Below are 27,853 nucleotides of genomic sequence, written 5' to 3' on the forward strand. Positions count from 1 at the left end.
AAATTCTTAAAGGATTGGACAGGCTAACATAGAAACATAGAAAATAGGTGCAGGAGTAGGCCATTCGGCCCTTCGAGCCTGCAACGCCATTCAATATGATCATGGCTGATCATCCAACTCAGTATCCCGTACCTGCCTTCTCTCCATACCCCCTGATCCCTTTAGCAAAAAGGGCCACATCTAACTCCCTCTTAAATATAGCCAATGAACTGGCCTCAACTACCTTCTGTGGCAGAGAATTCCACAGACTCACCACTCTGTGTGAAGAAATGTTTTCTCATCTCGGTCCTAAAAGACTTCCCCCTTATCCTTAAGCTGTGACCCCTGGTTCTGGACTTCCCCAACATCGGGAACAATCTTCCTGCATCTAGCCTCTCCAACCCCTTAAGAATTTTATATGTTTCTATAAGATCCCCCCTCAGTCTTCTAAATCCCAGCGAGTATAAGCCTAGTCTATCCAGTCTTTCTTTTTATGAAAGTCCTGCCATCCAAGGGATCAATCTGGTGAACCTTCTCTGTACTCCCTCTATGGCAAGAATGTCTTTCCTCAGATTAGGAGACCAAAACTGTACGCAATACTCCAGGTGTGGTCTCACCAAGGTTAGATGCAGGGAAAAAAAATCCCGATGTTGGGGGAGTCACCAGGGGTCACGGTTTAAAAATAAGGGGCAGGCCATTTAGGACTGAGATGAGGGAAAAACCTTTTCACCCAGAGAGTTGTGAATCTGGAATTCTCTGCCACAGAAGGCAGTGGAGGCCAATTCACTGGATGTTTTCAAGTGAGGGTTAGATGTAGCTCTTAGGGCTAACGGAATCAAGGGATATGGGGAGAAAGCAGGAACGGGGTACTGATTGTGGATGATTAGCCATGATCATATTGAATGGCCCCAAGTGCTAAATGGCCTCCTCCTGCACCTGTTTTTCTATGTTCCTCACAAAGACCTGCCTCGCCACCTCGGGACCACCCAGGAGGATTTCCCACACGCTCCCCCCTTCCCTGCGCTCTTTCCTATTTCAATCACGCTAAGACTTGCCACTTGCTTTGTACCTCGGTCTCGTGAAATCCAATCACATTTCCCTTCAGAATGGTTCCATCCATCTTTTGATTACCCAGGACTCCTGTTCAAAGAAATGAGACGCATTGAAGTACCGAATGGTTATTTTCCACCTCTGCTCTTAACAAAAGGCAAAGACAATGCTAGCATTCATTTCAAGGGGACTCGAATTCAGAAGCGAAAGGTGTCATGCTGAGTCTTTATGCAACGACAGTTAGGAATTTTCTGAACAGTTCTGGGCCCTGTATCTGAGGAAGGATGTGTTGACGTTGGAGAGGGGATTCAGAGGAGGTTTGCGAGAAAGATCCTGGGGATGATTAGATTAACACATGAGGAGCACTTGAAAGTACTGGAATAAGAAGGATGAGGGGTGGGATCTCATTGAAACTTACGGAATAGTGAAAGGCCTGGATAGAGTGGAGGTGGAGAGGATAGTTCCACAAGTGGGAGAGTCTAGTACCAGAGGGCACAGCCTCAGAATAAAAGAACATGCCTTTAGCACGGAGATGAGGAGACATTTCTTTAGCCAGAGGGTGGTGAATGTGTGGAATTTATTATCGCAGATGGCTGTGAAAGCCATCATTGGGTATTTTTAAGGCGAAGATTGACAGGTTCTTGATTAGTGCGGGTGTCAGGGGGAGAAGGCAGGAGAATGGGGTTGGGAGGAGGAGATAGATCAGCCATGATTGAATGGCAGAGTGGACTAACTTACTCCTATGTCATGGTCCTGCGGTCTAAAATGGGTTTCTTCTACCAACTAGGAACCGAGTAGAATGTACGGTGCTGGTTTAAATCGAAGGTAGACACAAAATGCTGGAGTAACTCAGAGGGTCAGGCAGCATCTCTGGAGAGAAGGAACGGGTGACGTTTCGGGTCGAGACCCTTCTTCAGACTGAAGAATATCACCCATTCCTTTTCTCCACAGATGCTGCCTGACCCGCTGAGTTACTCCAGCACTCTGAAACATCACCTACCCATGTTCTCCACAGATGCTGCCTGACCTGCTGAGTTACTCCAGCACTCTGTGAAACGTCACCTATCCATGTTCTCCACAGATGCTGCCTGACCCGCTGAGTTACTCCAGCACTCTGTGAAACGTCACCTATCCATGTTCTCCACAGATGCTGCCTGACCCGCTGAGTTACTCCAGCATTTTGTGTCTACCTTCGATTTAAACCAGCACCTGCAGGTTCACTCCTGCCACACCGATGTGATAGCCTTTTCATTGCCCCTCAGTTATAGAGGCAATATAGAGAGGAAACAGGCCCTTCGGCCCAACTTGCCCACGCCGGCCAACATGGCCCATCTACACTAGTTTCATCTGCTTGCGTTTGGCCCATATCCCTCTAAACCTAGTGTGTAGGAAAGAACTGCAGATGCTGGTTTAAATCAAAGGTAGACACAAAATGCTAGAGTACCTCAGTGGGTCAGGCAGCATCTCAGGAGAGAAGGAATGGGTGACATTTCGGGTTGAGACCCTTCCGTCTTGACCCGAAACGTCACCCTTTCCTTCTCTCCCGAGATGCTGCCTGACCCGCTGAGTTACTCCAGCATTGTGTCTACCTTCCCTCTAAACCTATCCATGTGCCTGTTTAAATGTTTCTTAGACTTACCTGCTTTAGCTCGTTCCATGCACCCACCACCCTTCATGTAAAAAAAAAGTTACCCCTCAGGTTCTTATTAAAATCTTTCCCCCCCCATACCTTAAACCTACACCAATGAGCCAAAACATTATGACCACTGAAGGTGAAGTGAATAACATGGTTATCTTGTTACAATGGCACCTGTCAAGGGGTGGGATATATTAGACAGCAAGTGAACAGTTTGTTCTTCAAGTTGATGTGTTGGATGCAGGAGAAATGGGCAGGAGTAAAGACCTGAACGACCTTGACAAGGGCCAAATTGTTATGGTCAGACGACTGGGTCAGAGCATCTCTGAAACGGCAAGGCTTGTGGGGTGCTGCTAAAGGATCTGCTGCTAAGGTTTTGGTGCCAAATACCACAGGACACCTTCAGGGGTCTTGTAGAGTCCATGCCTCGGCGGGTCGGCGCTGATTTGGCGGCACACCGAGGACCAACAGCGTATTCGGCAGGTGATCATGATGTTTGGGCTCATCAGTGTATGTCCTCTGGTTCTCAATCCCCTACTCTGGGCAAGAGACTCTGTATCTCTCAGTGCAGAGACTGGGGAAAAGCAATAAATGTACGCTTCCCATGAACAGAAACATTTGTTAAGAGTCCACTGCTGCGTTGTTTGAGGCAACTCACATTTCTGAAGGTTGTTAAGAGTTTCCTATAATATTGGCTTTTTGTGTTAGAAGTTCTTTGAGGCAGTTTTAAAACGACATGAAAGATGCCACATAACTGCAGGCATGTATTTCTTAGCAGGTACAAGGTAACTGTGGACTAGGGTTGTCAACTGTCCCGTCTTTGCCAGGACATCCAGTATTTTGGGCGGCACGGTGGCGCAGCAGTAGAGTTGCTGCTTTACAGTGAATGCAGCGCCGGAGACTCAGGTTCGATCCTGACTACGGGCGCCGTCTGTACGGAGTTTGTACGTTCTCCCCGTGACCTGCGTGCGGTTTCTCCAAGATCTTTGGTTTCCTCCCACACTCCCACACTCCAAAGACGTACGGGTATGTAGGTTAATTGGCTGGGCAAATGTAAAAATTGTCCCTAGTGGGTGTAGGATAGTGTTAGTGTGCGGGGATCGCTGGGCAGCACGGACCCGGTGGGCCGAAGGGCCTGTTTCTGCACTGTATCTCTAAATCTAAATCTAAAATCTAAATTGGCTTGTCCCATCCTTGTCCCGGACCACCCTTGTCCCATATTAGGCCCGGGGGGCGCTGTAGGCCCAGACAGTGTCGGTCCAGATGCTGTGGGCCCGGACAGTGTTGGCCAGTGTTGGCGTAGCAACCTGCCTCCCGGCCCGGGCGGCCGCCATTGGTGGAGTGGGAGCACGTGGCCGTTGGCTGGGTGACGTCACCTTGCCCCGTATTTGGGAGTGAGGAAGTTGGGAACCCCTACTGTGGACTAACAAAGGAAGGGTTCAATTGGTACGGACCCTTCAAGAATGATTACCGCAAGAAAGCATGGCGGGGCACGGTGGCGCAGCGGCAGAGTTGCTGCCTATTCGGCGTCAGCGACCCGGGTTCCATCCTGACCACGGGTGCTTGTCTGTACGGAGTTTGTACGTTCTCCCCGTGACCTGCATGGGTTTTCTCCAAATTCTGCTATGCTTTCCTGCTAGATGCTGGAAAAATGTTCCCAATGTTGGGGGAGTCCAGAACCAGGGGCCACAGTCTAAAAATAAAGGGGAGGGACATTTAAAACTGAGGTGAGAAGAAACTTTTTCACCCAGAGAGTTGTGAATTGTCTGTCACAGAGGGCAGTGGAGGCCAATTCACTGAATGAATTTAAAAGAGAGTTAGATAGAGCTCTCGGGGCTAGTAGAATCAAGGGATATGGGGAGAAGGCAGGCACGGGTTACTGATTGTGGATGATCAGCCATGATCAAAATGAATGGCGGTTCTGGCTCAAAGGGCCAAATGGCCTCCTCCTGCACCTATTTACTATGTTTCTATCTTCAGTTTCCTCCCATACTCCAAAGACGTACAGGTTTGTCGATTAATTGGCTTGATATAAATGTAAATTGTTCCTAGTACGGGTAGGATAGCGTGTGGGGGGATCGCTGGTAGGCGTGGACTCGATGGGCGTGGTGTTGCTCTAATCTAAACTAAAAATGTGGCGGTTCTTCTGTTGCACTGCTAACCTTGGCGGACCTGAAGAACATGGGGGGATGGGCGGGACCCTTCTTCATACTTCCCTAACCCTTGTCAGTGTGCAGGACTATCGTTTAATTCTCTTCCAAACAACATCACCCCAGCAATTTCCTTCCAAGGTAAGTTGCAGGAAAAATGCTCCCATATGTTGGGGGGAGTCCAGAACCAGGGGTAACATCTACAAAATGTTAAATGGTCAGCTCGACATAGATTACCACATCTACACCAAACCCAAACCTGTCAGGACTAGACGAGGGCATTTGATTCAGTTTGAGATACCAGCTATCAAGACAGATGTGTGTAGCAATTCATTCTTCCCTCACACAATTAAAGCATGGAATAGTCATGGAATAGTAACTGTAGTTACTCAACCAGACGCAACTACATTTAAGGCAGCTCTTCTTCTCCAACAGGCCCTTCTTGCTTAAGTCCATACTCCACCACCTCCAGTTTAAATTCCATTTGGAATACTTTGGAGGACCAAGAGCCAAGAAGGCAAGGATGAGGATTATCAGCTGGAATGTTCATTCGTCCAGCTTTCTCTCCATTCCTCCCCCACAATCAAGTCTGAAGGTTTACAGGTGAGAGATACAGAGCGGAAACACCGGGCCCTTTCGGCATACCGGGTCCGTGCCGACCGGCGATCCCTGCACATTAACACTATCGTACACCTACTAGGGACAATTTACGAGGGACACCTACTGGGTACAAACCTGCATGTCTTTGGAGTGTGGGAGGAAACTGAAGATCTCGGAGAAAACCCACGAAGAGAACGTACAAACTCCGTAATGTACGGAAACCGCGACCGGAGCCGGGATGGAACCCGGGTCTCCGGCGCTACATTCGCTGTAAGGCGGCAACTCTGCCGCTGCGCCATCGCGACTGCCCGGTGGGTGCAGTGGGCTTGCTGGTGCTGCGACGGTGAGCAGACTTGCCTTGATGCAGGACGAAGGGTTGAACCAGGGGAGGGACGACCCAGAACTTGTCGTCGTCCAGGGCCTTGACGGCTGCCGCCGGCACGCAGGCCGTGTTGCCCGAATCCACGTACAACAGAACGACTTTACTCTTCACCACGTCAACTATCCAGCATCTTGTGGGGGCAAAGAAGAAAAGAATACCCGGAGATAGAAACGTAGGAAACAGGTGCAGGAGGAGGCCATTTGGCCCTTTGAGCCAGCACCGCCATTCATTGTGATCATGGCAGGTGGTATGGGGAGAAGGCAAGAACGGGTTACTGATTGTGGATGGTCAGCCATGATCACATTGAATGGCGGTGCTGGCTCGAAGGGCCGAATGGCCTCCTCCTGCACCTATTGTCTATTGGCTGATCATCCACTATCCTGCATCCAGCTTGTCCAGTCCTTTAATAATTTTATACATCTCTATAAGATCCCCTTTCCTGTAACATTTTGGCCTGGTGGCAGTCAGGTGGTAACATTCAGTGATAACGATGAACACCGTGGGGAGGTCGTTAGGCTTTGGAGATACTAGGCGGAAGCAGGCCCTTCGGCCCAATGCCAGAGCGAGCTGTGGACCCGAAACCTCTCCGGCGGCGGCGAACAGCGGCCATCTTGTTCGACCCTCTGCCGCCGCGCTGCCCCATGGGAGGAAGGTCCGTGTTGCACTACGGGAGGAAGGTCAATCCTCCCCCTCATTGGCCGCCACTCCCGTCACTCTGGCGGGTCCCGCCCCCCGGCGGCCATCGTGGGCGTTTCGGGTGGGGACCCTTCTTCAGACTGATTGTGGTGGGGGGGGGGGGGGGGGGAAGAAAGCCAAAGAGGAAGAGCAGAACAAAGCCTGGCGAGAGATAGGTGGATACAGATGAGGGGGTTGTTGGGCAGATGGATGGAGAAAGGCCAGCGATGAAAAGTCAGAAAATGTAAGTTGTGAATTGTGAAGCTAGAGGTGAGACACAGTGGAGAAAGGGGGGGTGGAAGGAGGTGGAGAAGAGAGTACTTTTAATTAGTTACCTAAAATTGGAGACTTCACAGTTCATACCTTTGGGTTGTCAGTAGGGGTGCCAACTTTCTCACTCCCAAGTACAGGACAAAGTGACGTCACCGCCCCGCGCCCCATGTGACCTCACCTAGCCAGCGGCCCATGTGCTCCCGCTTCCACCAATGGTGGCCGCCCGGGCCGGGAGGCGGGTTGCTATGCAACCTCCATTAGGTGGCGTCTGGGCCTCCGAAACTAGACAGTCCCGAGCTAAAATGTTGGAAACCTAGAGAGTCGGGACCTAAACTGTCAGGACCTACAGCGTCGGGGCCTGCAGTGCCCCCCGGGTCTAATATGGGACAAGGGCGGTCCCGTACGGGACAAACCAGTTTAGCCCACAATAAGGGATGTCCCGGCTAATACGGGACAGTTGGCAACCCTCGTTGTAAGCTACCCAGGTGGAATATGAAATGCCGTTCCTCCAGTTTGTGTGTGGCCTTACTCTGGCAATGGAGGCACAGGATTGGGAGGTCAGTGTGGGAATGGGAAGGAGTTAAATGGATAGCAACCGGGAGATCTGGTGTGGCCTGGTGAGCACAAGTGCTTGGGGACAGTTGCAATGCTCATTCCAGGCAGCTGGTGGCACCGTGCTTCAAAAAAAGAACACACAGGACAAGGGACAAAATGCAGGAGTAACTCAGCGGGACAGGCAGCATCTTTGCAGAGAAGGAATGGGTGACGTTTCGGGTCGAGACCCTTCTTCAGACTGTGCGTCAGGGGGGAGAGGGAAACGAGAGATACAGACGGTGATGTAGAGAAATACAGAACAAATGAATGAAAGATGTGCAAAAAAGTAACGATGATAAAGGAAACAGGCCATTGTTAGCTGTTTGCTAGGTGGGAACGAGAAGCTGGTGTGACTTGGGTGGGAGAGAGAGAGAGAGAGAGTGTGTGTGCAGGGGTTACTTGAAGTTAGACAAATCAATATTCATACCACTGGGTTGTAACGGGTGTGCTGCCTGCCCGCCCTGCTGAGTTACTCCAGCATTTTGTGTCTATCTTCAGTTTAAACCAGCGTCTGCAGTTCCGTCCTGTCACCCTGGAACATCACCCCCACCTGATCAGATCGGGTGTTATGGGGAGAAGGTAGGAGAATGGGGTTAGGAGGGGGAGATAATCAGTCATGATTGAATGGTGGAGTAGACTTAATGGTCCGAACGGCCTAATTCTGCTCCTATCACTGATGATTTAGATTTAGATTTAGAGATACAGCGCGGAAACAGGCCCTTCGGCCCACCAGGTCCGCGCCGCCCAGCGATCCCCGCACATTAACACTATCCTGCACACACTAGGGACAATTTTTACCCAGTCAATTAACCTACATACCTGTACGTCTTTGGAGTGTGGGAGGAAACCGAAGATCTCGGAGAAAACCCACGCAGGTCACGGGGAGAACGTACAAACTCCGTACAGACCTTGTGAACCTTTCCGTCCCTGTGCATTTTACCTGTTCTAATAGTACCTGGCTCTCCCACTTGCTCTGGCAAGTTTGTAAATTGTCCCTTGTTGTGCAGGATAGTGCTGGCAATGGAGGAGGCCCAGGGTAGAAAGGTCAGCATGGGTAGACTTAGAAACATAGAAAATAGGTGCAGTAGGCCATTTGGCCCTTCGAGCCTGTATGCACCGCCATTCAATATGATCATGGCTGATCATCCAGCTCAGTATTCCGTACCTGCCTTCTCTCCATACCCCCTGATCCCTTTAGCCACAAGGGCCACATCTAACTCCCTCTTAAATATAGCCAATGAACTGGCCTCAACTACCTTCTGTGGCAGAGAATTCCACAGATTCACCACTCTGCGTGAAAAAAAACGTTCTCATCTCGGTCCTAAAAGACTTCCCCCTTATCCTTAAACTGTGACCCCTTGTTCTGGACTTCCCCAACATCGGGAACAATCTTCCTGCATCTAGCCTGTCCAACCCCTTAAGAATTTTGTAAGTTTCTATAAGATCCCCCCTCAATCTTCTAAATTCCAGCGAGTACAAGCCGAGTCTATCCAGTCTTTCTTCATATGAAAGTCCTGCCATCCCAGGAATCAATCTGGCGAACCTTCTCTGTACTCCCTCTATGGCAAGAATGTCTTGATGGGCCAAGTGGCCTAATTCTGCCCCTGTCACTGATGACCTTGTGAAAAGGTGCCCTGACCCCCTGCACCGAGCATCTGACCAACCTGTTCCAGTCCCCGAAATCTCCAGGGTACTCAGCCATACAGCGCCGGCCCCTCTGCACCTCCCCTTTCTTGAGGAAGGGCTGGTCTTGCGTCACCACGGACAGTGCGTTGAATAGCTGGCACATCTTCATGTAGGTCTCCTGCCAGAAAGCAAATCATGGGTAGACACAAAACGTTGGAGTAACTCAGCGGGACAGGCAGCATCTCTGGAGAGAAGGTGTCAGAACCATTTACGCTTAAATTAGTTACTGTCATTATATGTGTAGGAAAATAACTGCAGATGCTGGTACAGATTGAAGGTATCACAATGCTAGAGTAACTCAGCGGGTCAGGCAGCATCTAGGAGAAAGGGAATGGGTGACGTTTCGGGTCCAGACTGAGGGTATGTCTGAAGTCTGAAGAAGGGTCTCGACTCGAAACGACACCCATTCCCTCTCTCCTAGATGCTGCCTGACCTGGTGAGTTACTCCAGCATTTTGTGATACCTACTGACATTACATTATGGCTATGTTTAATATTTCTAGTTTCTGTCTTTTTGCATGCCTGTGGGTGTGGTTCGAAACGTAATGGGGAGTGTCTACATCTGAGGAGGCTAGCGTAGCCACAGAGATTGGGGGTCAGTTTAATCTCGGAGGGTGGAGAGAATACCGTTTTTTACCACGTCAGCCACACAACCATGACCACACGGTAACGACCACACGATCTTTACTGTATTGTTTGAAGAAGAAACAGTTGATAAGATCGAAAAGTTATGAATTACTCTTTTGATTTGTGCTACTTTAATAAAGACCAATTAATCAAGAAACAGCATTTGGAAGATTCGTTTTTGTTATCTCAGAGTGCGGTCCCGCCCCCTCCCCTGACATCAGTCTGTTGAGAGATACAGTTTAGAGCGGAGCACCAAGGCACATTCCTTGTATGTGTACATACTTGGCCAATAGACTTATTCATTCATTCATATCAGCCAGTGGCCGGCTTACCGGAGTCAGGTTGACGGCCCAGAAGAAGGGCATCTGAGGAAAGGTTTCCATGACCATCAGTCCCACCTCCCCGCGGACCTTGGAGATCTCAACAATCCACTCCGTGTTCTTGAAGCAGCTGGAGAGCATCTCCATCTGCAGCAGACTTCTGCAAAACAAAGTCACTGCATCAAGTAAGCATGCAGGTACAGCAGGCAGTGAAGAAAGCCAATGGCATGTCGGCCTTCATAACAAGAGGAGTTGAGTAGAGGAGCAAAGAGGTCCTTCTGCAATTGTACAGGGCCCTAGTGAGACCACACCTGGAGTATTGTGTGCAGTTGTACAGGGCCCTAGTGAGACCGCACCTGGAGTACTGTGTGCAGTTGTACAGGGCCCTAGTGAGACCACACCTGGAGTATTGTGTGCAGTTGTACAGGGCCCTAGTGAGACCGCACCTGGAGTGCTGTGTGCAGTTTTGGTCTCCAAATTTGAGGAAGGACATTCTAGCTATTGAGGGCGTGCAGTGTAGGTTCACCAGGTTAATTCCCGGAGTGGCGGGACTGTCATATGTTGAAAGACTAGAGCAACTGGGCTTGCATACTCTGGAATTTAGAAGGATGAGAGGGGATCTTATTGAAACTTATAAGATTATTAAGGGGTTGGACACGCTAGAGGCAGGAAACATGTTCCCAATGTTGGGGGAGTCCAGAACCAGGGGCCACAGTTAGGCCATTTAGAACGGAGATGAGGAAAAACTTTTTCACTCAGAGAGTTGTGAAGCTGTGGAATTCTCTGCCTCAGAAGGCAGTGGAGGCCAATTCCCTGGATGCTTTCAAGAGAGAGTTAGATAGAACTCTATATGATAGCGGAGTCAAGGGATATGGGGAGAAGGCAGGGACGGGGTACTGATTGTGTATGATCAGTCATGATCATGGCGAGTAGTGGTGCTGGCTCGAAGGGCCGAATGGCCTACTCTTGCACCTATTGTCTATTAAAACGTCAGAGAACCAATGCTGCAGGCCATCCGGTCCATCTGATTAGTACCTAGCTACTGGCTTCAAATGACCTTCCTTTTAGGTCTAGCACATCTTCCTATTCCTTCTATATTAATCTAGAACAGTGCTTCTTAAACTGGTGAATGGTTCACCCAAGGGCAAATGAAATTATTTTGGGGTGAATGAAACTAGAGGGGTTCTCTAGTTAAAACGTAAGAACATTTAGTCGAGGGTAAATGAAATTTTGTGATACTCAAAGGTAAATGACACTGAAATAGTTTAAGAAGCACTGATCTAGAATACCAAGGAAGAATTTCATTGTAAGCAAAGATAATAGAGCAGAGCAAGATAGACCCCTCGACCCTAAAAACTGTAGTATTTCATGGCGCCATTTTAGTAGGCGGAAACTTGCAGAAACATTTAAAAGGAAAAATAACAAAAATCTGTGAATTGATAGACGAGATATATTCTGCATTTTAATGGTATCATCACAAATACTGTTCCCCAAAACACTGATTACACTGCGAGTGGCGGGTTTTGCTTACTAAAATGGCGGGCGTTACGCTCGTCTGCCTACTAAAATGGCTCCTTTGCGTACTACACTTCAGTATAGGTGATTTCGACGGAGTGGTCTATCTTGCTCCGCTCAATTATCTTTGACTGCAAATAAGACTTCTGCAAGTAAGAATTTTCCCTTAACAATAAGCCCACATTTGGAGTGACGTGGGCGTGGTTATATACCACCTCTCCTGACAGTGACGAAAACAAACGACAGGCCAGACCTCATCTCCAAAGGCACTGCGTAACTGGTCTCGCTTCTATCTCTGGTTCTTCCAGGGCAAGGCAAGGTTCCTGAAGCAGAGGAATAGAAAGGAAATAAGTAACAATCGCCAAAGAAAGACCAGCCAAACCACCTTACAAATCCGCATTCCCACACTGACCTTTCTGCCCTGGGCATCCTCCATTGCCAGAGTGGGGCGTTAAGACTATAGACGCGAGGGATGCAGCGCGGAAACAGGCCCTTCGGCCCACAGAATCCGCGCCGACCACCAGAGTCCATACCGACCAGCACAGCGATCACCACGTACACCAGCACTATCCTACACAAGGACAATTTACAATTTTTACCGAAGCCAATTAACCTAGAAACCTGCCAGAGCAAGTGGTAGAGCCAGGTACTATTAGAACATGTAAAAAGCACATGGACGGAAAGGTTCACAAGGTCATAACTGATAGGAGCAGAAGTAGGCCATTCGGCCCATCAAGTCTACTCCATAATTCAATCATGGCTGATTTATCTTTCTCTCCACGGTGGCGCAGCGGTAGAGTTGCTGCCTTACAGCGAGTCCAGCGCCGGAGACTCAGGTTCAATTCTGACTACGGGCGCCGTCTGTACGGAGTTTGTACGTTCTCCCCGTGACCTGCGTGGGTTTTCTCCGAGATCTTCGGTTTCTTCCCACACTCCAAAGACGTACAGGTATGTAGGTTAATTGACTGGGTAACATGTAAAAAAAATTGTCTCTAGTGTGTGTAGGATAGTGTTAATGTGGATAGTGTTAATGTGCGGGGATCGTTGGGCGGCGCGGACTCGGTGGGCCGAAGGGCCTGTTTCCGCGCTGTATCTCTAAATCTAAAAATCTAAAAAAAAATCCTAACCCCATTCTCCTACCTTCTCCCCGTAACCGTTTGGAGGGACATAAGCCAGGGGCAGCCATGTTGGTCGGGCTAGCTTGGTTGAGCTTACTCAGCATTGACAAGTAGGGCTGAAAGGTCTGTTCCATACTGTACGACCTCCCCCAGCTTAACCACTCCCCTGGATGGGTAGGAGTAGGACGAAGTAAACAGTGTTGGGAGGAGAGAACACCCAAATATACTTGAAGGCAGACACAAAATGCTGGAGTAACTCAGCGGGTCAGGCAGCATCTCAGGAGAGAAGGAATGGGTGACGTTTCGGGTCGAGATCTCGACCCGAGACGTCACCCATTCCTTCTCTCCAGAGATGCTGCCTGATCCGCTGAGTTACTCCAGCATTTTGTGTCTACCTTCAATTTAAACCACCATCTGCAGTTTTTTTGTCCTACCCTAAAGTACCTACCGGTATCTTCGTCCGAGTCTTTGTCAATCTTCTCCAAGGGCTGTTGGAAATAGATTAGGGGAAGAGTATGAGGACATTTCACAGGATGACGGTATTACATGAAGCGCGGAGGGACTCAGGTTGGGAGGACCTTATTCGTTCCAACATGTCCACAGGTGTTAGCCACCACACCTCCAATAATTCAGCCTCCATCTTACTCAACATCTCAAAACGGGGGAAGAGAAACTGATGAACATAGCGGCAGACAAGCGGGTGCGCAGCAACTTCAAGAGACCAGAGACCACACACATGCGACCTTTGCGACAGAGACTGTCACTCCCGCATTGGTCTCTTTAGCCACAAGCGACGCTGTTCTAGCCGAGGTGTGGAGCAAGAAGCCAACTAGGATGCATCACCCATGGTCCGCCATGACCGAGGGGCCTAAGAATCTTACTCAAGGCTCATAGTGGTCAAACTTGGACCTCTCCTCTTTCAAAGCACTTTCTTGAAGGGAGTCAACTGCACCGCAGACCTATGTGGATTTCACCAACGCTCCTCAATCCCTCTTCCTTCCCTCCCTCCCCATCTCGTGTGAAATAATACAATGGACAAAGTCCCTCAATTGGCTCCGTACAGGGTTGGGCCGATGCAAGTCCAATACGAGCAAATGGGGCTAAGCAGATGGGGCCGACACAGAACGCGAGTGTGGAACATCTGCACAGTCCATGCCACACCGACTAAGATGCCCACTTCTTGGTGAACAATGCTGCCTGGAAGATCTAGCGGTGACAAACGAGACGGCTGTCCATTGTGCAAGAGCCTGGCCCAACATTTGAAACATAGATGATAGACATGAAAGAAGATATGAAATAATGCACAGCGGAAGATTTGAGATGCATGGATATACTGAGAATGGAGGGATATGGATATGGATATGGCTGAGCAGTTTAGTTGAATTTGGCATCATGTTTGACATGGACTCTGTGGGCCAAAGGGCCTGTTCCTGTGCTGGACTCTTCTATGCTCTTACATTTTCATGTCAATCTACCATGCACATACCCACAGATACATAAATAGAGCCTGCACGAGATAGCCCAGCTGTTGGCGGTTGTGCAGTAGAAAACAAAAACAGAAATAGAGTGATACAGCGTGGAAACAGGCCCTTCGGCCCAACTTGCCCACACCGGCCAACATTACCCAGCTACCCTAGTCCCACCTGCCCGCGTTTGGTCCATATTCCTGCAAACCTGTCCTATCCATGTACCTGTCTAACTGTTTCTTAAACGTTGGGATAGCCCCAGCCTCAACTACCTCCTCCGGCAGCTCGTTCCATACACCCACCACCCTTTGTGTGAAAGTGTTACCCCTCAGATTCCTATTAAAGCTTTTCCCCTTCACCTTGAACTTATGTCCTCTGGTCCTCGATTCACCTACTCTGGGCAAGAGACTGTGCATCGACCTGATCTATTCCTCAAAGATATCACAAAATGCTGGAGTAACTCAGTGGGTCAGGCAGCATCTCAGGAGAGAAGGAATAGGTGACCCTTCTTCAGACCTACATTTTGTGATACCTTCGATTTGTACCAGCATCTGCAGTTATTTTCCCATTCCTTCTGAGATACTGCCTGACCCGCTGAGTTACTCCAGCATTTTGTGATACCTTCGATTTGTACCAGCATCTGCAGTTATTGTCCAATTCCTTCTCTCCTGAGATTCTGCCTGACCCGCTGAGTTACTCCAACATTTTGTGATACATTCAATTTGTACCAGCATCTGCAGTTATTTTCCTACACGATCTATTCCACTCATGTGTGCATATATATATATTATACAGATGCTCCCCGCCTTACGATGCTTCGACTTGCGATATTTAAACTAAGCGATGGTGCACACGGCAGCAACCCGTAGCGAGCCGCAGCTCGCTTCCGGCCACGTGATCGCGTTTATTCAATGCATTTCGACTGACGATATTTTCGGTTTGCGATGAGTTTCTCGGAACGGAGTCCCACCGTAACCTGAGGAACACCTGCGTGTCCTCTCCCCCCCCCCCCCACCCCCAAACAACTCTTACCGGTAACTCCTGGTCCAATAATTCCACTGGTATCTCACAGCTTCTGGGCTTGACCAGGTCTCTGACAATCAGGCGGCGGCCACTGTAGATGGTGTTGTTTAAGTGGCTGACTGCCAGCATCACGTTCTGAGGAGTCCCCAGGTCCACAAAAGCATAGCTGCCCAAAAGTGAGGGGGGGCGGGGGTCAGTGATACGGATGAAGCGGAGTGGAGCTTTCTCTTGTCAGAACACAACACGCCCACCACTCCATTCTACGTACAAGTCATCCCTCCCGTCTGTGAACGCGATTTCTTCAATACCGAACAACTCAGTATTTGTTAGGGGTGCCAACCGTCTCACTCCTAAATACGGGAGAAGGTGATGTCACCGCCCCGGGCCCCAAGTGACCTCACCCAGCCAGCGGCCACGTGCCCCCGCTCCACCTATGGCGGCCGCCCAGGCCGGGAGGCGGGTTGCTACGCAACCTCCGTTAGGTGGTGCCCAGGCCTCTTCTTCAAATAAACTATCGCGCATATTGGAACCAACCCGACCTACACTGTCCTAAGGTAGGCATATATTTTAACCAGCATCTGCAGTTTTTTTCCCTACCTAAAGCACCCCCCCCCCGGCCTAATACAGGACAAGGGCGGTCTCGTACAGTACAAGCCAATTTAGCCCAAAATACGGGATGTCCCGGCTAATACGGGGTGGTATCGAAGGGACCTACAGGAGTCGCTGCCTCATAAAGACAGCCAGCATCATCAATCACCCACACCAGCCTGGCCACGCTCTCATTTCATTCCTGCCTTCGGGAAGAAGGTACAGGAGCTTGAAATGTGTAACGTCCAGGATCAGGAGCAGGGTTATAAATGCCTGTCATTTCCAGACATATAAAGACAGAGGTTGAATCATTGGAGATGTTCAAGTCCGAGATGGAGAGATTCTTAAACTTTGCGGGTGTCGGAGGTTGTGGAGAACACACAGGAAAGTGGAGTTGAAGCCACCAATACACACAGCCAAAACATTATGACCACCGACAGGCGAAGTGAATAACATTGGTTATCTTGTTACAATGGTACCTGTCAAGGGGTGGGATATATTAGGCAGCAAGTGAACAGTCAGTTCTTGAAGTTGATGTGTTGGATGCAGGAGAAATGGGCAGGTGTAAAGATATGAGCGACTTTGACAAGGGCCAAATTGTTATGGCCAGACGACTGGATCAGAGCATCTCTGAAACGGCAAGGCTTGTGGGGTGCTCCCGGTCAGCAGTGGTGAGTACCGAACGACAGAGGTCCGAGGAGGGACAAACCACAAACCGGCAACAGACAGGGTGTTGGGCACCTAAGGCTCATCGATGCGCGAGGGCAACGAAGGCTATCCCATCTGGTCCCAACCAACAGAACATGTACCGTGGCACAAGTCACAGAAAATGTTAATGGTGGTCACGGGAGGAATGTGTCACAATACACAGTGCATCGCACCCTACTGCCTATGGGGCTGCACACGGAGGGCCAACAGCATATTAGGCATGTGGTCCTAATGTTTTGGCTCATCAGGCTATAATGTTTTGGCTGATCGGTGTATGGCAAGAGCTAATTACTCCTCCTTGTATTTTCATGGGTTACTGCCTGTTCTGGATACATTACACTGCGGTTCACGAATCAGTTAAATAAGGAAACAGGGATCCGCAGGCACTGGTTTACAAAAATACACACAAAGGATCGAAGAGTTGGGAATTGCAAAGCTAGAGGAAGGAATTTAGGTGGAAGGGGAGGGGAAAATAGGTGCAAGTCCAGGTGGGACTCAGGGGAGAGGGGGAAGTTAAGGGATGGGGGAAGAGTTTCACAGTTGTCAGTGGCGACCTTCCGACCATTGACGGTATCTTGTGGACTGTGAAAAGAAACTTGCGATCGCAGTCAAGTCAAACAAAACTTCCGCTTACCACTTCAGCCCTGATGCTATTCTGCGAACCCTTACAGGTTCAAAGGCCGCAAATAGCTGCATGATCTGATCCTGTGAATAAGGAATAGGACCATTAGCAGCCAGTTCTTTCCCCAAAGACAGTCACAAAATGCTGGAGTGTAACTTAGCGGGTCAGGCAGCTTTCTCTGGGGAGAAGGAATAGGAGACGTTTCAAGTCGAGACCATTCTTCAGATTGAGAGTCCGGGAAGAGGGAAACTAGAGGTACGAAAAGGTACAGAACAAATCTGAGCCGGCACCGATGACCGACGAGAGGTGGAGCCCACAATGCTCTACTGTTGGCTGTGGAACAGGTGATAGACAATGACAACGAACAAGGAAATGTAGAATGGTTCATTGTTGGCTGAGGGGAAGTTGACAACGAGCCATACAAACAGTAACATTAATCAGGAGGACAGTGACACTAGCCAGAGAACGAGGGTGGGGGAGGGACAGAGAGAGAGAGAAAGCAAGAGTCACTTGAAGTGAGAGAAATCCATTTTCATACCGCTAGGGTGTAAGCAGCTCAAGTGAAATATGAGGTGCTGTTCCTCCAATTTCCGCAGGGCCTCACTCAGACAGTGGAGGAGGCCCAGGACAGAAAGGTCAGTGTGGGAATGGAAAGGGCAGTTAAAATGTTTGGCAACCAGGAGATCGCGTAGGCCAAGGCGAACTGAGCGAAGGTGTTCAACAAAACGATCGCCCAGTCTACGCTTGGTCTTGCTTATAGGAGTCCACACACTGAAGAAGGGCCCTGACCCGAAACGCCACCTATCCATGTTCTGCAGGGACGCTGCCTGACCCGCTGAGTTACTCCAGCACTCTGTGTCCTTCTTTGTAAACCAGTCTCCAGTCCTTTATTTCGACATCAGAAAGGGAGATCTTGTTGAAACCTGATCTCTCCCTCTCTGTGTGAAAACAGCCCAAGATCAGTAAGCACTGAAGCACAGTGGCGCAGCGGGTAGAGCTGCTGCCTTACAGCGCCGGAGACCCGGGTTCGATCCCGACTACGGGTGCGGTCTGTACGGAGTTTGTATGTTCTCCCTGTGACCTGCGTGGGTTTTCTCCAAGCTTTTCGGTTTCCTCCCTCACTCCAAAGACGTACAGGTATGTAGGTTAATTGGCTTCGGTATATGTAAAAATTGTCCCTAGTGTGTGTGGGATAGTGTTAGCGTGCGGGGATCGCTCGTCGGCGCGGACCCGTTGGGCCGAAGGGCCTGTTTCCACGCTGTATCTCTAAACTAAACACTGAATGCTAGGCATAGAAGAAAACTGTTCACAACCTGCAAGTGTTGGTTAATGGTTACACCAAACTGCCCAGATTACCTCTGTGGTGTCAGATGGCAGGTTTCCGATATAAAGCTCATTCTTCTTCAGCCCTGAAATAAACCAGAAATGCGAGACTTGAACGAATGAAGTTTAGTGACCAAGTATGTACACATACAAGGATTGTGCCTTGGTGCTCCGATCGCAAGTAACAACACGAACATACAGTAAACAATTAAGAATAAAGCATAAAACAGTAATACAGCATTACAGTTTAAACATGTAAGTGAAATAAACCAGAGCAAAAAGAGACAACAGACTTTTGGTTTATTCACAAAATGTTGGAGTAACTCAGCAGGTCAGGCAGCATCTCGGGAGAGAAGGAATGGGTGACGTTTCGGGTCGAGACCCTTCTTCAGACTTTTGGTTATTGGGTAGAGCTACTACACGCGGAAAAAAAGCTGTTTTTATGTCTGGCTGTGGCTGCCTTGACAGTCCGGAGTCGTCTTCCCGGGGGAAATGCTTCAAAGACTTAATTAAATGGAGGTGAATGACAGTGGTTCCATCCCCCACCCTCTACCACAGACTGTGCCTCCTGCAGGATGTGGCACCATTATTATCTCAGTCAAACAACTACTACCAAACAAGGGATGCATTTACTAATGGAAAGCATGACAGCCAAGATGGATGTTCTCCTCTCAATGTACAAATAACCCACTTAAATTGGCCCCGACCTGAAACGCCACCTATCCACATTCTCCAGAGATGCTGGCTGCCTGACCCACTGAGTTACTCCAGCACTCTGTCCTATTTTACCCATACAGATTGGGGGATGGAGAAGCCCTGGGTAAATGTGTAGGAAAAAAACTGCAGATGCTGGTTTAAATCGAAGGTTTTTTTTTTTTTAATGGGGAGAAGATAAAATCGGGCCATGCGGGGCTGGAGAACGATAAGGTTGGAGGCTTTAGAGGGCAGAGAATTTAGCCCTGGCTAAATTCTCCACTTAAAAGTGCATTGATCCAAACTGTACCACTTAAAGTGATGCTCGAGCAACCCAAAGGATGGAACTGTTAATGTTTGGTTTAGTTTAATTTACAGATATAGCATGGAAACAGGCCCTTTGGCCCACCGAGTTAGCGCCAACCATCTATCCCCCCCATACACTAGTTCTATCCTACACACACTAGGGACCATTTACAGAGGCCAATTAGCCTACAAAGAAAACCCATGCAGGTCACGGGGAGAACGTACAAACTCCGTGCAGACAGCACCCGTAGTCAGGTTCGAACCCGGGTCTCTGGCGCTGTGAGGCAGCAGCTCTACCCGCTGTGCCTATGGGTTGAGCAAAAGGGGCCCCTCCACACTTAAATTTAGTTAACAAGAGGTGAACATAGAACAATACAACACGGGGACAGGCCCTTCACTCCACAATGTCTGTGCTGAACATGATGCCAAGACCAACACTCATCCAACACTAAGGTGGATACAAAATGCTGGAGTAACTCAGCGGGTCAGGCAGCATTTCTGGAGAGAAGGAATGGGTGACGTTTCGGGTCGAGACCCTTCTTCAGACTGATGTTAGGGGAGGGGGCAGGGTCCCCTTGGTCTAGTTAGGGAATTAAGGGGATTGAATGAGAATATGGAAAGGTACAAGATCATGGCTGATCTTGTTGAAAGGCAGAGCTGGATTGAGGGGATGGAGGATCTCTGCTATTTCCTTATACACCTCGCATTTTACGCGGGGATTACGGGTTTGAAAAGCAGCGCGTAAAGCAAACATATGCCAGGCATCGCTTGTGACTGCTGCTAATTGAAATAAATGAGGGTAAATCACATCGTACAACATTGTAAAGCTTTCCCTTCCATCTGCACAATGCTTTATCCTAAAATGCATGATGCTAACCGCTGGGGCATAAAACTGAGAAAATTACACGTTTACGCTCCGTAATTGGGAGAATATATCCCAAAGGCAGATACGTTTGAACAACTAACCTCATTGCTGCAGGCTATCATTTCTGTTGAGCAGAATTGAACGTACAAGATAACTTTGAAAGCTGATGTGTAAATTTGCATAAATTTGAGCGCGATTTAATCCGAAAATAGGAGCACGTAAAATCATGAGAGGAATAGATCGGAGTGTCATGCCCAGAGTAGGGGAATCGAGAACCAGAGGACATAGGTATAAGGTGAGGGGGGGAGGAAATTTAATAGGAATCCGAGGGGTGACGTTTTCCACACAAAGGACGGTGGATGTCGGGAACGAGCTGCTGGAGGAGATAGTTGAGGCAGGGACTATTGCAACGTTTAAGAAACATTTGGACAGGTAAATTGATAAGACAGGTTTAGAGGGATATATGGGAGGTGGGATTAGTGTAGATGAGACATTTGGTTGGGTGGGCATGTTAGACAATAGGTGCAGGAGTAGGCTATTCGGCCCTTCGAGCCAGCACCACCATTCAATGTGATCATGGCTGATCATTCTCAATCAGTACCCCGTTCCTGCCTTCTCCCCATACCCCCTGATTCCGCTATCCTTAAGAGCTCTATCTAGCTCTCTCTTGAATGCATTCAGAGAATTGGCCTCCACTGCTTTCTGAGGCAGTAAATTCCACAGATTTGCAACTCTCTGACTGAAAAAGTTTTTCCTCATCTCCATTCTAAATGGCCTACCCCTTATTCTTAAACTGTGGCCCCTGGTTCTGGACTACCCCAATATTGGGAACATGTTTCCTGCCTCTAACGTGTCCAACCCCTTAATAATCTTATATGTTTCGATAAGATCCCCTCTCATTCCTTCTAAATTCCAGTGTATACAAGCCTAGCCGCTCCAGTCTTTCAACATATGACAGTCCCGCCATTCCGGAATTAACCTAGTAAACCTACGCTGCACGCCCTCAATAGCAAGAATATCCTTCCTCAAATTTGGAGACCAAAACTGCACACAGTACTCCAGGTGCGGTCTCACTAGGGCCCTGTACAACTGCAGAAGGACCTCTTTGCTCCTATACTCAACTCCTCTTGTTATAATAATAATAATAATAATCCATTTATTTTATATAGCGCCTTATCACATGCTCAAAGCGCTTTACAAAAACAATTAACATAGAAACAAACAGACAAACTATCCTGACGGAAAAGCGGCGAATACTCAACGCCAGCGTCCTCTCACGTCAGGGTCCGGCAGTAGACATTAAAAAGCACAAGCCACACAGATATAATTTTTTACACAAACAGCCATCACAGTGATTGCTCTAGGCATACCCTCACTGTGATGGAAGGCAATGTCTTATCTCCTCCTCATTCTTCTCCCGTGGTGCCACGAGGTGATCGAGGCTCCCAACTTTTTGAAGCCCCCCACCGGGCGATGGAAAGTCCCAGGGCCGAGCCGAGCAGGCCGATGAAAGTCCTGAGCCCCCACCGGGCGATGGAAAGTGCTGCGGCCGAGCCACGCAGGGCGATGAAAGTCCTGAGCCCCCACCGGGCGATGGAAAGTGCTGCGGCCGAGCCACGCAGGGTGATGAAGGGCCTGCGGGCGGGTTGATCGTACCTCGCGCTTCGGGGCGGTCAAAGCTGCTACGGCTGGAGCTCCCAAAAGCCGGTCGCCAGCCAGGGACCTGCGAGCTCCCGATGTTGCGGTCTGCAGGGCCCACGGCCGAAGCCTCCGAGATGGTAAGTCCAGGCCCTGCGACCGGAGTCTTTGAGGTCGATCCCAGCTGGAGGCCCCCGACTCCACGATGTTAGGCCGTAGCGCGAACGGAGATACGACACGGTAAAGGTCGCATCGCCGTTGAGGAGGAGATTTGAAAAAAAGGTTTCCCCCAACCCCCCCACCACCCCCCTACATACACAGAATTAAAAATAAAACAAAACGTACATTTAACGACGACAATGACAAAAAAAACACAAAAAAAACAGAGAGACTGCCGGTGAGCCGCAGCTGCAGAACACAGCCACGCCCCCTATGAAGGCCAACTCCTCTTGTTGGGCCAAAGGGCCTCTTTCCGCGCTGTCTGACCCTCTTATTCTAGTAATCAGACAAGCGCATTACTCTAAAAACATGTAAGACCAGCAAGTGTAAAACGCAAGGTGCCTCTGTTGTTAATCTTGCCACATTTGCAACTGTCATATGTATGCCTTCATATTTCCAGGCATACTCTACCCAACAGTATGTCAAGTCAAGTCAAGTCAAGTCAATTTTATTTGTATAGCACATTTAAAAACAACCCACGTTGACCAAAGTGCTGTACATCTGATTAGGTACTAAGGAAAAAATGAAACATACAGTAGCACGCAAACATAACAGCACATACAAAACAGTTCACAGCGCCTCCTCAATGAGCCTCAAACGCTAGGGAGTAGAAATAGGTTTTGAGCCTGGACTTAAAGGAGTCGATGGAGGGGGCAGTTCTGATGGGGAGAGGGATGCTGTTCCACAGTCTAGGAGCTGCAACCGCAAAAGCGCGGTCACCCCTGAGCTTAAGCCTAGACCGCGGGATAGTGAGTAGCCCCAAGTCGGTCGACCTGAGGGACCTGGAGTTAGAGAGGTGGGTTAGAAGATTTTTGATGTAGGGTGGGGAATGTCCATTTAGGGCTTTATATGTGGAAGCATCTTCACGGTAGGGTCTGCAGCTCACCACCGGCACCCAAATCCAATAAGAATAAGACAAAATACGCACACTCTACTTTCCAATTTTTAACAAAGTCTCAGGGGTTGACCCAGAATTATACCGAGGAAACGGTGGAGCCACTACCTTGCAGTGCCAGAGACCCGGGTTCCATCCTGACTACAGGAAAGAAAACTGCAGATGCTGGTTTAAATCGAAGGTAGACACAAAATGCTGGAGTAACTCAGAGGGTCAGGCGGCATCTCTGGAGAGAAGGAATGGGTGACGTTTCGGGTCGAGGCCCTTCTTCAGACTGATGTCAGGAGAGGGGGCGAGACAGTTTGTACGTTCTCCCCGTGGCCTGCCTGGGTTTCATCCGAGATCTTCGGTTTCTTCCCACACTCCAAAGACGTACAGGTTTGTTAATTGGCTTGGTATAAATGTAAATTGTCCCAAGTGTGTGTGGGATAGTGTTAGTGTGCGGGGATCGCTAGTCCGCGTTGGTCGGCGCGGGCACGGTGGGCCGAAGCGCCCGTTTCCACGCTGTATCTCTACAATTCATTATTAACAATTCATCAACAACTCTAAACACAATTCATTATTAATTTTAAAAAGACAGAAAATAAGCCGTTATCAGTTACCTGCTGTCTTTTTAATCTCTAATTTCTTGTTAGATGCTCCCTCAGGGCAAAACAACCTCGGTGCCAGCTGCCTGTTGCTGCTTTCAGGCTTATCCCTGGGGATCAACACAGAAAAAGATGGTGCTAGTTTAATATGGTCCAGGCATGACCTAATGCGAAGCTACTACTGTCTGACTCAGATGCTAGTGTTAGGCATGAAACCACCAAATCCGCAGCAAAATGTAGAAACAAATGCTGGTTTATACCAGAGATAGACACAGAGTGCTGGAGTAACTCAGCGGATCAGGCAGCATCTCTGGTGAAAAGCTATGTGTAGGAGCCATTTATGTTTAGACTAGCTACTGTTGGCATATTATATTTTCTATATACTAAAACTCTCATTTGTTTATTCCTGAACTACAGCCAAAAGGGTACACGATAGCGTGACAATTTTAGGCCCGCCTTTCTCACCATGTCCCTTTGGTGGTCATGGAAGAGGTTTAATTGAAATTGGTGTTATATTTTTTAAGTTATTCACATTTTAAAGTTTAAATCTATCTCCTAGGGAGGGAGGGAGAGGGGTGGAGGGAGGTGGGGAGAGAGGGAGGGGGGAGGAGGGATAAGGGGGGGGGTTTGAGGGGGATGGAGTGGGGAGGGGGGAGTAGGGATGGGGGGAAGTGGGGGGGAAGGGTGGAGAGGTTTGGGCCCAACGGGTCCACTTGGTCTAGTTTTGTCTAGATATATCCTGCGGTATTATTTTGGACACTTGGGGGCAATCATTAGATGTACAGGGTGATGTATATATATGGGCATGAGGGACAGGAAGTGCTAGACACAGGGAGGGAGAGCATACAGTTCTCAACAGACCTGGACAGACCAACGACCTGAAACAAGACCAGGGACTGAGCAGCCAGCTACGACTTGTATGCGGAATAAGTAAAGCCTGGTATGTTCATCTCCTTGTCTGTACGACTACTTCAATAAACAACTAATTAAAGTAGAAAAAACGACTGGAAGTTCTGTTCTGTTGGTTCTACGTAAGATCACTCCTACTCCCTGCAGAGTAATGGCAATTGGAAAAAAAGTCATCAGAAAAGTCTGGAAGTTGCCATTACACTATGGGTGACGCTTCAGGTCGGGACCCTTCTTCAGGCTGGATGTAGGGGGAGGCACAGTGAATCTCTGCCAGAGCCATCCAATGTTCATTTCCAACAGAGGTCACTAGAGAGCAACCTGCAGGCAGGAATCAGAGGGGTGCCCTGAACCTCACAATTAATTCCATCCATAAAATGAAGAGGAGACCTGGGTAAAAAGTGTAGGAAAGAACTGCAGATGCAGATTTAAACCGAAGATAGACACAAAACGCTGGAGTAACTCAGCGAGACAGGCAGCATCTCTGGAGGGAAGGAATGGGTGACTTTTTCGGGTAAAAAGTGCAGGCTAAAAACAATGGGAGTTTTGAGATGTCAGAAAATCAGTCGGCCATCTGAACCGTGAATTGCTGGATATCAACAGATATGCTTCAAATCCCCAAGAACATGAGATAACTGACTGTTTAATTAGCAGATTTTATCTAGGATAGATTAGGTAATACAAACTGCCTCCCAGCTTAGTACACACAACTCATGCAAAGCACGGCACGTCGAATTGTCCACTGCTACTTTCATACATCAAAAAGTGCAGCTTCATATCTTTTTGCCTGCCAAATTTGTACATCAATTTGCAAAAGGACTCACATTTCTATCTTTTCCAAAGGCTTCTTCAGACCTACAAAAGATTCAATAGTCAGTCAGTTTCAATTCTGTAAGATGTTGTCTGTTCAAGTTCGATAATAATAATAACTTTTATTTATAGAGCACTTTACACGCAATTTAAAGCAGCCCAAAGTGTTTCAACAAAAACAAACACATGTCTAAACAAAAATACAACATAAAACAGTAAGGACAGAGGCAGACAAAGCACAGATTTATATTAAAATATAGAATGTAAAATTGGGAGTGTAAAAGAACAAAGGAAGCAAAATCAGTTAAAAGCTTGAATAAAAAGATATGTTTTTAACTGATCAACTGAGCAATCGTCATATTTCTACGATACTGCTCAAGAGCAGCATCAGACCAGGTCCACAACTGGCTTCTGGTGGAAGAGCTGCAGTACTGATTTCTCATCCAATGTATACAATCAGCACATTCAATAACAACCAGGAACGGTTTTGCTATGATTTAGAGCCTGGAATTTATGTTCACAAGTTATGAGGAGCAGAATTAGGCCATTCGGCACATCAAGTCTACTCCACCATTCAATCATGGCTGATCTACCTTTCCCTCGCAACCCCATTCTCCTGCCTTCTCCCCATAATCCCTGGCACCCGTACTAATCAAGAATCTGTCAATCCCCGTCTAAAAAATATCCAATGACTTGGCCTCCACAGCCTTCTGTGGCAATGAATTCTACAGATTCACCACCCTCTGACTAATCTTTAAGTATTCTTTCACAGGGTTTGTGTGCAAGGGATACACAGAAGAGTTAAAGACGAGATAGTTAGGAGCAGCAGGGAGGGCTGCATATTGAAAAATACATGACCTTAGAGTCAGTCAGTCATGCTGGGATCCAATCAAAGGTTCATGTGCAGAATATGAAAGTTGCAGACTAAAATCTGAGTGTATTCTAGGGAGAAGGTTCATGCACAGACCGAGTACGTTAAAGATTAGAATGGAGGAAGGAGCTTTTAGAAATGGATTAATAGATTATGATACGACTTTTGAAAGACATTTGGACGGATATATGGATAGGAAGAGTTTAGAGGGATATGGGCCAAATGCAGGCAAATAGGACTAGAAAGGTCCCGACCTGAAACATCACCTATTCATTTTCTCCATAGATGCTGTCTGACCCACCGAGTTGGAGAAGTCAATATTCATACCACTGGGCTGTAAGTCAAGTCCATTTTATTTGAATAGCACATTTAAGTACAACCCACGTTGACCAAAGTGCTGTACATCAGTTCAGGTACTAAGAAACGAACATACAATGGCACACAAACATAACAGCACATACATAAACAGTTCACAGCATCCCCTCAGAGGGCCTCAAAAGCTAGGGAGTAGAAATAGGTTTTGAGCCTGGACTTAAAGGAGTCGATGGAGGGGGCAGTTCTGATGGGGAGAGGGATGCTGTTCCACAGTCTCGGAGCTGCAACCGCAAAAGCCCGGTCACCCCTGAGCTTAAGCCTAGACTGCGGGATAGTGAGTAGCCCCAAATCGGCCGACCTGAGGGACCTGGAGATAGAGTGGTGGGTTAGAAGATTTTGATATGGGGGGGGGGGGGGGAAGCCCGTTTAGGGCTTTGTATGTGAATAGGAGGAGCTTGGAATTGATTCTGTACCGTACTGGGAGCCAGTGGAGAGAAGCCAGAATCGGGGTGATGTGGTCCCTTTTACGGGTACCCGTCAGGAATGTCGCTGCGGCGTTTTGGACCAATTGCAGGCGGGACAGGGATGATTGGCTGTCCAAGATGTAAGATGTCCAAGCGAAATATGAGATGCTGTTCCTCCAATTTGCATTTAGCTTCACTCTGACAATGGAGGAGACTGAGATCAGAAAGGTCTGTGTAGGAATGGGAAGGAGAATTAAAGTGTTTTGATGGGACTAGTATAGATGGGTCTAGTTTAGATGGGACTAGTTTAAATGGGGCTAGTTTAAATGGGAGTACCTTTGATGGGACTAGTTTAAATGGGATTAGTTTAAATGGGGCTAGTTTAAATGGGGCTAGTTTAAATGGGACTAGTTTAAATGGGGCTAATTTAAATGGGGCTAATTTAAATGGGGCTAATTTAAATGGGAGTACCGTTGATGGGGCTAGTTTAATGGGACTAATTTAAATGGGACCAGTTTAAATGGGAGTACCTTTGATGGAACTAGTTTAAATGGGATTCGTTTAAATGGGGCTAATTTAAATGGGACTAGTTTAAATGGGAGTAGCTTTGATGGGACTAGTTTAGATGGGACTCGTTTAACTGGGGGATTCGTTTAACTGGGACTAGTTTAAATTGCCTCTGGCCACCCTGCTACATGATCTAAGATTCTAAACCTTCAAGAGATTTTGCGGCCTTCACGTGTCCACTCCCGACGTCGAATGGCATTGATTGACTGAATGACTGTCCACACCCGTATGACGTTGAATCAAACCTTTTGTCAGCTATGGAAATAAACAGTTATAAAATAAAAGAGGAGAAATAAGTCATCTGGAGGGCAATAAGACACGTTGAAGCCAGCTGCCGCCATGTTGTCGTCTTTACCTTCGCCGTCGACCTCCATCAGACCACG

The 27,853-nt window shown here is 48.3% G+C and overlaps 1 protein-coding gene across 1 annotated transcript; it reads right to left on the reverse strand.

Annotated features, from left to right (window-relative positions):
- Positions 1-1,018: 1,018 nt before the first annotated feature.
- LOC144612359 (tudor domain-containing protein 10-like) lies at positions 1,019-27,853 on the reverse strand. Its single transcript, XM_078431934.1, has 12 exons — positions 27,826-27,853; positions 25,268-25,298; positions 23,553-23,647; positions 18,368-18,420; positions 17,024-17,094; positions 15,103-15,259; positions 13,053-13,092; positions 11,740-11,809; positions 9,984-10,131; positions 9,004-9,143; positions 5,746-5,927; positions 1,019-1,119 (listed from the first exon to the last, which is right to left on the reverse strand). The coding sequence occupies exons 1-12, from the start codon at positions 27,842-27,844 to the stop codon at positions 1,019-1,021; spliced, it is 1,107 nt and encodes a 368-aa protein (XP_078288060.1). The 5' UTR covers positions 27,845-27,853.

Source organism: Rhinoraja longicauda, chromosome 44, assembly GCF_053455715.1.
Source record: "Rhinoraja longicauda isolate Sanriku21f chromosome 44, sRhiLon1.1, whole genome shotgun sequence".
Taxonomy (NCBI): domain Eukaryota; kingdom Metazoa; phylum Chordata; class Chondrichthyes; order Rajiformes; family Arhynchobatidae; genus Rhinoraja; species Rhinoraja longicauda.

Excerpts from the sequence above, each read along its gene's own strand:
- LOC144612359 (XM_078431934.1), bottom strand. Across the intron at positions 15,260-17,023 it reads ATAGCATCAGGGCTGAAGTG|CTATGCTTTTGTGGACCTGG; the intron begins GTAAGCGGAAGT and ends ACTTTTGGGCAG. Across the intron at positions 1,120-5,745 it reads TGCTCACCGTCGCAGCACCA|GAGTCCTGGGTAATCAAAAG; the intron begins GCAAGCCCACTG and ends TTCTTTGAACAG.